Source organism: Didymosphaeria variabile (assembly GCF_027946475.1).
Source record: "Didymosphaeria variabile strain IMI 356815 chromosome Unknown scaffold_5, whole genome shotgun sequence".
In the NCBI taxonomy this organism is placed as follows: domain Eukaryota; kingdom Fungi; phylum Ascomycota; class Dothideomycetes; order Pleosporales; family Didymosphaeriaceae; genus Didymosphaeria; species Didymosphaeria variabile.
The window spans coordinates 1437481-1450421 of NW_026611624.1; the positions used below are offsets into that span (position 1 = coordinate 1437481).

At 51.2% G+C, this 12941-nt stretch overlaps 4 protein-coding genes across 4 annotated transcripts; 3 read left to right on the top strand and 1 right to left on the bottom strand.

The window, feature by feature from the left end:
- Window positions 1–2128: 2128 nt before the first annotated feature.
- On the bottom strand, window positions 2129–4335 carry N0V89_006935 (uncharacterized protein; the record flags this gene model as incomplete). The annotated part of the gene is made up of 4 exons (XM_056215701.1): window positions 2129–2658; window positions 2974–3250; window positions 3300–3981; window positions 4025–4335. 4 exons carry the CDS (start codon window positions 4333–4335, stop codon window positions 2129–2131), a joined length of 1800 nt encoding a protein of 599 aa, XP_056069948.1.
- Window positions 4336–7448: 3113 nt separating this feature from the next.
- N0V89_006936 (uncharacterized protein) lies at window positions 7449–9389 on the top strand (the record flags this gene model as incomplete). Its single annotated transcript, XM_056215702.1, has 3 exons — window positions 7449–7784; window positions 7837–8113; window positions 8161–9389. 3 exons carry the CDS (start codon window positions 7449–7451, stop codon window positions 9387–9389), a joined length of 1842 nt encoding a protein of 613 aa, XP_056069949.1.
- An 821-nt stretch (window positions 9390–10210) lies between these two features.
- Window positions 10211–11083, top strand: N0V89_006937 (uncharacterized protein; the record flags this gene model as incomplete). Its single annotated transcript, XM_056215703.1, has 1 exon — window positions 10211–11083. The coding sequence occupies one exon, from the start codon at window positions 10211–10213 to the stop codon at window positions 11081–11083; it is 873 nt and encodes a 290-aa protein (XP_056069950.1).
- A 950-nt stretch (window positions 11084–12033) lies between these two features.
- Window positions 12034–12929, top strand: N0V89_006938 (uncharacterized protein; the record flags this gene model as incomplete). Its single annotated transcript, XM_056215704.1, has 3 exons — window positions 12034–12329; window positions 12404–12797; window positions 12849–12929. The coding sequence occupies 3 exons, from the start codon at window positions 12034–12036 to the stop codon at window positions 12927–12929; spliced, it is 771 nt and encodes a 256-aa protein (XP_056069951.1).
- Window positions 12930–12941: the final 12 nt, after the last annotated feature.

The following is a 12941-nucleotide window of genomic DNA, read 5'->3' on the forward strand; positions in this document are numbered from 1 at the left end:
TCTGTACATAATTTTTGTACGTAATGTTTTAATAGTCTTTACACGGTGTTTAGAGCGCAATCTTGGATGAGTAAAAAGGACGTGATGGAATGTGAGGAGCAATTGGGTTCAGGAACGTTGTTGCAAGGAAAGTGTATGATTCTATACTTGTGTCTATCGCTACTATACTAGACTGATCATTGAAATAGAATTATCAAATGGAGAGTGTACAGTTGGACCCAAGTCTCAACAACGATATCACAGCAGACTCAAACAACTGCGCATGACTCGCGAGCGGATACTTTTGGAAGAGCAATCTGCACCCAACCTGGCCAATGCGCGATTTGCTAGCCCATGAGATTGCTGCGATGCTGGAAGATAAAGGCTCTATGCTATAACTGGACGCTGCGTACAAATAGCATTATATATGCAGACTGGATACCCTCATGCAGATCTGGTATTCTTACATTCTGCACTGGCAACATGTTTCAAGTGTGTTCACACTTGCTCCTATCGCTTCTCAGACGTTGAAGGTAGTCAATGACACGCCTTGCCGTACTTCCTTAGCCGCACATAGTTGTACGGCAAAGGCGCGATAAACCCTGCAGACACCGAGAGCAATGCCGCACCCCAGAAAGCCGCAGAGTCCCACTGAACGGCTCCCCCGGTCAGATGATAGTCAACCACATTCTCAGCCAGTTCCATAGTAATCATCGAGATCATGCTCATCCCTGCAGCGGTCCGAGCAGCAGCCATCCAAGAGAGACGATCGTAACCATATCGGAGAAGCGTAGTCTCTAAGAGCATTGAAGAGGTGATACCTGAAGCCACTACACAGAGTCAGCGTGAGTCATGAGGAGACAGAACAGAAGAAGCGCACTAGAGATAGCCATGATCGTGCCCATGCCCAGACTGGGGTGTGAAAGCTGGAGATACCACATCGCCGAGAAATCTCCTGCGGTGCAGCCAATCAGGCATCGGAGCGTGTTGATCGCGGCCCGTTTCCAGAGTGTGTTTGAGGTCCAGAATTGCGGTGTCGTGAGAGATGCGGAATTTCGTGCTTTGCTGGGACATGAATGAGTCGACGACTCATTCTTACTGCATTTGGATCTTCGTTGCAGGATAGAAGGCTCTTGTTGCGAGGCCCAAGCTACGTTGCTGCAAATACGCGTACGATGTCGGGTACAGTTAGTCAGTGAAGGTGCCAGCGGACGTAGGAGGGTATTGGCCCTAGTTGCGAACATTCTCATTGATGACGGCTGCGACCTTCAGATGGAGTAGTAGGTTTTCTTGATGCAAAGACGCATCCCCAGGTTGGGAAGGCCAATTTCAGCACCGTCAACTTGGTCTAGGCGGACGCTAAGGTCGGATTAGGAAACACAAGGTACGCACAAAACGCGCGCGCTAGAATGAGCACGATGGGCGTCGAAGAACTCATTTGGAGGACGAGACTCTTGGAAACGCCTTCCTAGACTCTGTTGGCAAGTATCAATACGTCTTAGGATGTGGTATATCTAGCTGATGGAGATTGAGGGGCTGTGCTTTGGCACAAATCGTTGACGGCAAAGTTCAATGCGATTGAATGAAAGAACTACAATGAATCTGTCATTCCACATGCTTAAACATAAGTGTAATTTGAGTGCGGCGCTGCTGTCGTTCTTTCCGGTCCCAGCCAAGTGGTGACAAGTCTAGCAACGGAGAACATTCGGAAGTTGCGCAGGGCGAGATTCCATAATTCGAATAGGACCTAAGATGAGGTTCTATTGCTGTTGTACTATAAGTTCTCGCCTTGCTCAATGATATGGCCAACAAGGCAGGAAAGGGACCACCATGTTGAAGAATCGCACTAGGTAGTATCTATGTTTGCCTGGTCCATAACACTTGTATGTAGAGACTATGAACTATTTACAGCGCATTATGCCTATATTAAGCTACTAGCTGGCCCTCCACGTTCCATCATGCCTTATCATGATCTTCAACAAACAACCCCATAAATCTGTATCTTACCATTCCACATCTGATGAGACTTCCCTAGAAGAATCGCGCGCGGTTGTTGTCGAGAAATTGAACAAGATCTGCTTCTGCAGCTTGCATCGTGCCACCCTGTCCTTTTTACGGTAGGAAACACTGTAGCGTATGCGACTTGAAGTTATAGGCATTCCATGTTCATATATGCTCCCATGACAGATAGCAAATTAAACATTTTAAAGGTTTCCTTTGGGGTCGTTCTGGATGCAATCAGGTTGTTATTCCCCGAAAGAATCTTTGTTGTCGCTTCATAGTCCAGTGGTGAGTATGACCAGGAGACGATCAAGCAATCTTCCTGAAGCTTGAGTTGATCTTTCAGCTTCTCTTGCGCCTCTGTAGCGGAAACGCCTTGCGCGGGGCGATAATGCTTTCGGATTATACGATAAAGGATCGTTGGGAGGTACCCTGTCATCTGTTCCCACCCTAGCGCTAGCGCCCACGCCCTGCCTATCTTCTTGTCCATCTCTTCTGCAGTCTCGTCGTATAGTATATTTGCGTTATATTTGACACCTGTAAAGGGGTTCCTGATCGAGTACTGCATTGCTTTAGCTTCTTCTTCGGTTATGCGAAAGCTACCAAGTTTAGTTGTTATGTTCGATATGTCTTGTTCAGAGCGAAGAATGAATACGAAAAGGCTGATGGGAGAGATAGCTAGGTGGGATCATCCATCTTTTGTGCTTGGTTTCGATAAGGCTGTACCCGATGCTTAGCTGCACCCATGACACAGCCTAACCTCTTGTAGATGTCTTTGCGAGCCAGTGCTTCGTGATCTTCTCAGGCTCCAATGGGACTGCCAGACAGCCAAACTACGCTCACGCCTTCAAATACTCAAATCCGCACACGAGAAAGCCGGTCTCGTACTTCCACTATAATCCGCCACAATAGCATCACAGGCCGCATACAGCCCCGGCCCCAACAAAAACAATCCCACCAGCATAACAACCGCATGGAACGACGTCTTCACACTCCTTGAGAACCCGCCAAACAGATCGCGCTTGTACATTTGCCAGTATGCGATAGCGAAGTAGATGAAGCCGAAAAAAGAGTCGAATGCTGCGCCAAGGAGAGATAGGAAGTCGCCCATCGAAGGGATTACAGAGGCGAAGATAAAGCCGACCCACCAGATAGCGGCCATGACAGCGGTCCAGGCGCCCCAGCCGATTAGAGTGTTAGAGTGCTCATGGTGGGAGCCGCGCATAAGGTGCTTGTAGACATATTTGGCGGAGACGTTGGCGTAGATGACCTAAGAATGTGAGTGAACACGTTTGATGAAATCGGGACGGGCGACTTACACCGATGACGATCGTTGGCACGATGACGAAAGCAAAAGACGCTTTTTTGTACACGACAACACCCAGGCTACCGAATGCTGGGGCGGTAGCATACTGACCCAGATATCTGAAACCGATCGCCGGAGGCACGATGAAGAGAAAGGCGGAAAGGCCGGTCAATACAGCCAGACTCTTGGGAAAGTCCTGCGGTTTCTCCATCTCGGCGATGAAGCTGGGGAACAGGATCTGTGGTACCCAGAGGAACGTAATGTTCAACACGGCGTTCATGGCAGCGACGAACGTGGTTCCGGAGGGCGGGATTGCGTAGGTCTTCACGGGTCCAGCTTCAGGATAAACTCCAAGATATCCGAGTCCAGGTGCATCTTCGATTCCTGCGAAGACAAGGAAAAGTAGAATGGCGATGCCCATACAGACGGCTGAGAACATGGACATGAAGGAGACATGCTTCAACGTACGCGGGAGGGACCCGACGATGCCCATGAGCGTCACGATAACGGAGAACGAGACAGTGCAGAGGGAGTGGTCGGATAGCGTGTTGATGACTTTGGCGCCAGTGAGAATATGGAAACCAATGAGCATGATATTGTTTGCCAGCAGCATGAACGCGGTGAAATGATATGCCCATCGCTGCTTGCCGAAGACATAATATCCAAAATCGCAGATATCCATGATCTGTGGGTGCCTAGAAGTGTAAGTTTCGTCCGCCGCAGCAATGCAGTACTTACTTCATGATGAATTTCCACATAGTCATGCTCGTGAAGTAGAAGAACGTTCCGGCGAGCAGCATAGTGATAATACCAGGTCCCCATCCAAGAACGCTCAAGCTCCAACTCTGTGCCATGATTGCCAGACACACCTGGTCGCCCACGAGCAGCCAAGCGGCCTTCTGCCACGACATTGTGCGAAGCTTGATATCGTGCCCATGATCCTTTGCGACGAGAGCGTCAAAGGTCAAGCCCTCCTCTTCTGAATCGATTGCAGGCGTATCGACGAATTGATTCGGCGCTTTTTCGTCCGCATACTTGAGGTCGGACATGATTGAATGGAAATCGGCTGAATCGCTTGTGGGGAATTTGCGTGAAAGCTTGGATGCAAAGTCAAGTGGAGTCAAGCATATATAAGTGCTTGGTTGTGTCTTGGGCACCTGGTACGATAAGGTTGCAGGGGGATACTCGCTACGCAGAGCGGGCTATCATGTGGCTTGGTCTAGAACCCTGGCGGACTCCGGTCGTGGGGTGAATCAGTGCTGCAAAGACTCAAACGCACGCTTCGCCCTAACTCACCATCGTATCCTTGTAATGCTAAACACGCGCAATCCAGTCGCATAAAGATCGCCAGGCACGACCGGACAGGGCTAAACGACGCCAGCATCTTTATTAGCATAATCGTCATAACGACTTCACATTGCGACACTGGCTCATAGGATCGTGATAGTGTCCATTTCAATGGTATTGTCATGGGTGTGGCGCACCTTTTTGGGTCACGTCCACTACGCCATTTTACACGATATGGCGTGATTGCGCGTCCCACCACGGGTTGTAATCAGAGTTACAGAATTTAGGACGAATCGGAAAATTTGCTGATGTAGTTGGATGGAACGAGGTGCGAAAGTGTCAGTCTATTCGTTAACTCCGGGGACACTACCTGTGGTCTTGGGGTGTGTTTCCGTGTAAACTATCCACGGCTTGACGCTGTCGGCAACAGATCGCAAGAGAGCCGCTCGTTGGCGGCGCGTTTGCAGACGAAACTCTGCGATCGCGATCATCCCTATGACGCTTATAAGTCCACCTTCGTGCGAAGACCATCGTGTTCTCCAACACCGTGTCGCTTAGCAGTAAAGCAATGCTTTCCTGCCATTGTCGTTGTTGTGCAAGAGAAGGAACGTAGCGTCATGAATATTCAAGTTCGCCCCCACTTCTGAAGAACGATTGGGGCAAGCCGACGTCGGTATGAGCAGCGCTTGCTACAAATCGAAACAGACGACACAATAGTACTGGCACAGCAAGACCAGCTCTTGTGTGCTGTTGTGGTTCGTTCGTCCAATCTACGCGAGTCTTACCACCTCAGCAACCGGGCAGTGACATTCGACGGGAAAAGGTTAGGCGGTATCAGGCAGGTGCGAAATCGATGCGAACTTTAGACACTCATTACTGCATCCTCAGATAGGATAAGTAGAGCCGGTTAGACAATATAACGGTCAACATTTTGGTGCTTCTGCTGCAAGATTGTGAGAAATGGCATACAAAAGACCTCGCTCGTCCCACGTGATCTGGCCCGAACCTTGGAAACTCGAAGCGTGGAGAGATGGGTCGATAAGCGTCGATTTGGAAGAGGCAGCATCGCTTACAGCTGAACTGGATATATTCTGCGCCGCCTGGGCTGTTGTGATAGCTCGCCATGCCGGTGTAGTGGGCGCCAGCGAGGTTGTCTTCGCCGGTGCACTTGAGTTTCTCTGCCGAAACCGGCGTCGGTATCTTTCTGGACAACACGAAGAAAGCACGTAGAACCGTCCCTTCGCGGCTTCGCCCTTGTCCGTCGATGGACTCCCTGTTGTCACGCTTCAGACGGCGACCGGCGACAAGCACGCCTGGAACGGCCGGGCGGTGATCCTGACAACCCACTTTCATCAAGCGGTGATCCAGTTGCAATCACTACCTCAAAGAACGCACCTTGACACAATCAGCATGGCGGGCCCGGTAGATGTACAGCATGTGCGCGATGGAACGAAGAAGCGCCGCCGCGAGTCGACGAGACACTGTGTAGCCTGTTCCTGCGACAGGCGCAAGCGCGATGGCGATGGCGATCTGACTTAGGCGCAGTTAGATGGCTTGTCTGTAAGACCCGCAAACTATCTATGGAGACGGGGCGTGGGGCCGTAGCAGGTGATTGCGTTGTGTTCTAACAAGTCCTGGGTTGCTGTCATGGCGATGCTGGCAGTTTTGCGAGCAGGAGCCGCCTTTGTGAACCTCGGCATCGCGCTGCCACGCCAAAGACAGGCCGCCATTCTCAGCGCCTCCAATGTGGCTGTCCTCCTAGTCGACGCCTGTAACAATGAGCGTACCAGCGAACATAACACGATCCCGAGCCTGGTCGTCGACTTTGAAGTCATTACAGCCCTCCCAGCACGAACGACTCGGCTTCCGAAAATCGCACCCACCGATGCCGCCGCCGTCATGACCTTCACATCTGGATCTACCGGCACACCCAGGGGCATCGTTCTCGAGTGGGCGACGTGTTGGGAGAGTGAGAGGAAGGTACGAAGTCCATCCGTCAGTGAAGCATAGGCCTAGCTCTATTCTAACACTCGTGAGGAGGAGCACAACATGTCCAATTAGGCTGCTACATATCGGCAAACCCGTACCTACAGTCCTGAAAGGGGAATCTGCCTTCTCATTTACGCTCAATTAAGAGAACCGCGACTATTTAGGAAAATGGTGGAAGGATGGGGCTCAGTTGTAGCGTGGGGCACGAGGAGACGTGAAACTCGGAGATTTTGGCCAAACGGCGGCTTGCGCATACCCCGGAACCCCTGCCGGGACCGCAACGGCACATCGCAATTAGCCGCGTCTACTGCAGCAATACAAACGTTGTCAGAACGTAATATCCCTAGGCTTGCGGCAAGCGGGGATGGAGTACACAGCCGATTGCTGCATAATGTCGTCGCAGTGTAGTGTCTGCAAGTGCGCACCAAGGCGGCACCTGGGGTAAACGGTTCGCCCCCAAGACGAATCATTCACACCAAGCTTAGAGCGAACGCATGCCAGCGCACGCGGACGAGAAGAAGGCCACTCGGGCGAGTAGTAGGAGTCACCAAGCAATAATTACCCCAAGTGAAAATTTCCAACTCCGACTTCCCTACGGCGTACTTAGCTGTGCACAATTCGAGCTTGTCACCGCTAACCACTTTCGAATTCGAGAGCACGGCAAAATGCCTTTGCTAGACAACTTCACTCAACTGTGCCCAGCCAAGATGCGTGATACAAACATTCGCATTTCCGACTTCCGATATGCTCACGGGCCTCAAGCCGCTAGTGCCCGTACCTGCCTTGACTGCTTGCGTTGACTACTTGATATAAAACTCTACACTCTTGTGCCTGCTGTACTTGCCCTATTCTATCGTCACTCATTTCTGCCTCTTGACCAGCCGCCATGCCTCGGCTTGCTTTTATCTCCTTGCTCTTGGCCTGCAGCACTTCGATCAATGCGGCGGTGCTCAACACACGTCAAAGTGACAGCAATGCAACCACGACCGTGACCATCTCTCAGCGAGACGTTGACCCAGCAGCCCGTAAGAAGGAGGTTGCGTACCGACACGACAACTTCCTCTACAACGTCTCTCAGATCGGCAATGCAGCCGCATTTCCCATGGGCAAGATTGGCGAAGAGCGCGTAGCGCTGGCTTGGGACCAGTGGCAGGTTGACCGCAACATCATCACGGCCGACATTCAGAAGGATATTGCGCAGATCAAGCAGGCAATTATTGCGGTAAGAACCCTTCAGTTCGAAACATCTTGCAGTCACTGACGTGTCTTGTAAGAACAACGGCACCCTCAAAACCCTAGATGACTACGCAACGGTTCTTTACAAGGACCAGTGGCTCAATGCATCGCCGTTGAAACCTGCTCTCGGTTCTTTGACTAATTACACCCTTGACTCCTTCTTCGGCGGAGAGCGCCTGGTCCGCCCTTACTCGCTGTACAAGGCGACTGACAAGGACGCAAAGCTCATCGATATCTCTGATGAGGAGGCGAAGAAGATTGCGGGTTCCACAGTCGCCGAGCTCCTCTCTGTTAATCGTCTGTTCGCCGTTGATCGTAATTCTTCCCATCTCCCAAACTATGACCCTGCTAACTTCGCGCAGACACCTACCAAGCCGATCAATCTACCTACGTCCCCTCGCAATTCAACGACAAATACGGACCTCCAGCATCCGCACTCTTCTACCTCGATGACAAAAATGATCTGCTTCCACTAGGCATCCGCACTAATGTCGGAGCGAATCTCACCTACACACCGCTCGATGAAGACAATGACTGGCTTCTTGCCAAGATCATGTTCAATGTTGCGGACCAGTTCCACAATCAGATCTACCATCTCACGGCTACACATAACGTGGGAGAAGCACTCCATGAGGCGGCTATGCGCACGCTGAGTGATAAGCATCCTGTCATGGCGGTGCTGGATCGGCTCAATTATCAGGCATATTCTTCGCGACCTGTCGGTGAAGCGCTTTGCTTCAATCCGATGGGCCACTGGGACGAGAATTTTCATATCAGTCAAATAGGCTGCCGCAACTTCGTCACCAAGCACTGGCCCACGTTCGGCGCCTTCGAGCCCAACTATCTGCAAACCGACCTTCAAGCACGCGGTCTCGTCGACGAGTCCGGAAAATCCCCCTTCAAACAGTTCCCCTTCTGGGACGACTCCTCCGAGATCGTGCGCATCCAACGCGAGTTCTTCACCTCCTTCATCGACACATACTACAAGTCTGACCACGACGTTGCCGCTGACCACGAAGTCTGCGCCTGGTTCAAGGAAGTTCGCCGTGGACCGACTGGTCCAGAGGTCGAAGGACAGGGCCTGACACCCGTTGCCTCTTTCCCTGAGAAAGCGACCAAGAAGATCCTCATTGATGTCCTCACGCACAATGCCTGGCTGCAAGTAGCGCACCACTCGCTCAACGCGGGTGACCCAGTACGCTCTTCCCTCACACTACCGTTCCACCCCGGAGGTCTGTACAAACCCGTTCCTGAAGCCAAGGGCGTCGAGTCCATCGTCCCGTTCTTGCCTAACGCCACTGCGTCGATCACGTACATTGGGTTCCTGGCGAGTTTCAACCGCCCGCGGTACCGGACTATGGACCCGCCGCGTACGCTGGCACACGCATACTCTGGAACTGAGTTCCTTGCTCGTTTCGCTGAGAAGGAGGTTCATAATGCCGCGGACAAGTACCTGGAAGCGATGAGCAATCTGGGCGCGAAGAACGACGCACGCAAGATCGAGGAGGATGGGATGTGCACTGAGCAGGGTATTCCGTTCTGTTGGACGGCGCTCAACCCGTCGTACATCCCCTGGTTCTTTTCTGTTTGAGCGTAATAAGCGTGGGCTGGTGCTGAAGCATTCTCTGGCATGCATAGCAAGGCGCTTGGAGTTTTCTAGAAGGGCATTAAAACATGGATCTCTTCTTTAGTGACTGGTATAGCTTCACAAATATAGATTACGATAGCAATATCCGAAATTCAACCACTTGACCATACTCACAAATGTAACTGCGGGTGAAATTATGTTGCAAGTTTGCGAACTCACCACAGTGTAGAAAGTGTCTTTGTTTTTGATGTTTGCAGATCAAGTGACTTGCCGTATGTTTGCTGGCTCACATAAAACGCGCAACATCTGTGCGTGCTCCAGTTGCCGTTCCCTTGAGTTGCCAATCGGAGTTGACCCATGCGAATCGACATCTTGTTCAACCCGTACACTCCAAATAGCAGACACCTGCTCCGCATTGGAGAGACAGCTAATTCAACCCAAATGAAGCTACCTTTAAGTGGAGATCACGAGATCGTGTAGGCACCGTGAAAGCAAATATTCTCGCGGCTTATTAACGCACCTCACGTTGACCTGCGTTCACGGCTCGAAGTTTCCACTTTGACCGGAAACGATTCTCCCTTTCACCATTCACCGCGCTAATTGCAAACTTTCCGACACGTATATAAACACTCTCCTGCCCTCCTGTCAGCACACTTCAGCACCCAACGCGCTTAATCTCCTGCACTCCTCAGGTTTACTCACGCACAATCACCATCGGCTACCATATTTCAATCTCGCCTTTCTTAAGCACACTCACTCGCCACTTCGCCCCTCAATACTCAACCAAGACACCCATCATCGACAAACACACCAATAAATTCGCCATGTCTTCCAACTTCTTCGCCAGCCTTGACGCCGAGGCTCCTCAGCTTCCTACTGACATCCCCGTTGAGTCCACCAAGCACTCCAAGTACTCCTCGAAGATGATGCGCAAGATGGCGCTCACAAACGAGGTCTCATTCGAGACCACCACCATCGACACTGGGAGTGGACTTTGGGAGACCACCGGTGCGAAGAATGGCACCAACAACAAGGAGTATGAGACGAACAGCAAGTCTGCGACTACGGAGGAGCCTAAGTCCGCTCCAGCTGAGCCAGCCAAGAGACCCAAGATGGAGGACGCAGCCCTGGACTATGAAGCGCAGAAGAAGACCAAGAAGGCTGCCAAGAAGCTCAGGCAGAAGATCAAGAAGGGCAAGGTCTTGCAGGACAAATCGAGCCAAGGCGACAGCGAAGCTATGAAGGGCACCGCGGCTACTGAGGCTGAGGCATCCGGTAGCACTGCCACTCCCACCACTGCCCCGACCAATATCACTGCTGGTCTCACAGTTCCGGCTGTCGCATCCGAAGTCGGCCTGGTCAACCCTGACCAAGTCCAACCCAGCTCTGCCGAAATTGAGCATATCGCCGTTGTCGATTTCGCTGTTATCCATGAGACAGATGCCAAAGGCCACGCACCAACGAAAGCTACCGCAACCACCACGATCCGGCTTGCTCCGCCAGGCAGTATCGTAGTCCCTCGCAAGAACACCTCCGCGAACAAACGCAAGAAGGAGAATGCGAAGAAGGCTCAGGAGGCCAAAAAGAAGGCGGAGCTTCGAACAGCGAGTAAACAGAAGTGGATGAAGGGTTTGGGCAGTATCTTCTTCCTGTGCATGGCGCTCTGGGTCATGTACATGTCCTTTTCCCGCGGTTGAAGACTTTGGCCAGCATCTTGCTCTCTGGGAGATGAATACGGTTATGGAACAAGGGTTATATGATTGCGGGTATGTGCAACTCGTACGTTTCAGATCAAAGTCAGGGTTTACATGAGGCACATGGCTCGTGAGAAGGTTCGTGCCATGTTCGAGGTTCTTGATACAGTAGACAGTCACGCTCTCTTATAGAGTAGGTTATTCAAGACTAGACCTCTTACACAAGAACAGGCACTTCGTTATTACAATGATTATATTCAAGATCGATATGCAATGATAGTGAATTCAAAATCCTTGCCTGTTTGCAAACACCACAGATAGGGTAGCTTTACCCCTATAGACCAAGTTATGGATCAAAGTAGTATGGTTTTAAGCTGTCTATAACAATATGGAAAATTGATACTCAGCAACCTTGGCGAACAGCTATCATATCATAGACCCTTATCATCTTTAATAGTACCTATGGTATAGAAGCCGCCCCAGTTGGAATAGCATTAGCTGTTTCCATACTATCACGGCAGAAAAGCCACATTTTCATACTATGAAAGATGCCTTTTGAAACATGAAGACCGTAAGATCGACTAGATGGGAACTAAACAAACGTCGTCAGCGAAACATCGTTAGGCCCTTTGCCCGTCGCCCAAAACGAACAGTTCCCATTCGCGCAGGATCCGCCGGTGATGATGGTTTCCTCTTTGAGGACGCGCTAACTCCTTCGCTCATCCGCCGGCACTCGTTACGGCCCCGACAAATGGGGGCGCAAAAAGTAGTTGAGCTTTTTCATTATATATTACAGATAGAATGCAATCATTATGTGGCACGGGAGCTTTGGATGCGCCTTTCTTTCCTACACCGCAACAATGAGGAATTTAGTATCTGCCGTTTTGCTCTCACAGCTAGTAGCCGCAACACCAGTCCGCCGGCTCGACTATGGTTCCGACACCTCCACCCACATGGACGACGTCATAGCCGGCTCCAGGAACTGCGCGTCTTCAGCCATTATGATCGGTCGCGAAACGTTCGCGCCGGGGAATATCGGTGTATTTTGGGGCGCACGCTTTCGCAACGAACTTCTTGATACGTTCAATGGTGACCTCGATGTCCAAGGCATTCACCGCGAAGACTATCCTGCGAACTTGGTTGATTACCATATTGGTGGGAGCGACACCGGAGCAGACTCTTGCGCAAGGACGATTGAACAGTATGCGGCTAAGTGTCCGGATTCGAAGATCTTCGTGTCGGGTTACAGGTATGTTCTATACTGGCTACCGCGTAAGGGCTTTCGAAATCACATGCTTACATCCGTTGGAACAGTCAAGGCAGTCTTGTCGCGTACAAATGCGTCAACCGAGTAAGCGATACAGCACGCAAGCAAATCAAAGCGCTCGTCGTGTTCGGCTCGGAGGAAATCCTCATGGACGACGTGCAACCCGTTCCAGAGGGTATCACCCTGAAAAACTACTGCGTAGAAAATACAACAGCCCCAGATGTGGTATGCACCACGACGCTCACCTCAGGGATTGACTTGCCCAACAGCGTAGGCGAAGTAGTGTCCCAGCTCAAGGACTCGTTCGCCTCGCTCAAGGACGTCGCAACGAATGAGGACCAGCTCAAAGAGGTTGCTTCGATACCTGGATTATTGCTTACCGAATTGCCTGCTGCGTTGCCGTGGATCGCGAAGGATATCGCGCAGGGAAAGATTCGGAGGTGGATGATTGTGAGTTAATCGTATCATTGAACAAAGTATCAAAGCTAATGCGTTACATAGCTTCCTCCGCACATGGTGTACGGACTCAATGGCATGACTACCGAAGCAGCGGCGTGGATGGCGAGTGTAGCCTCGAAATAAAGGCGCGGTGGC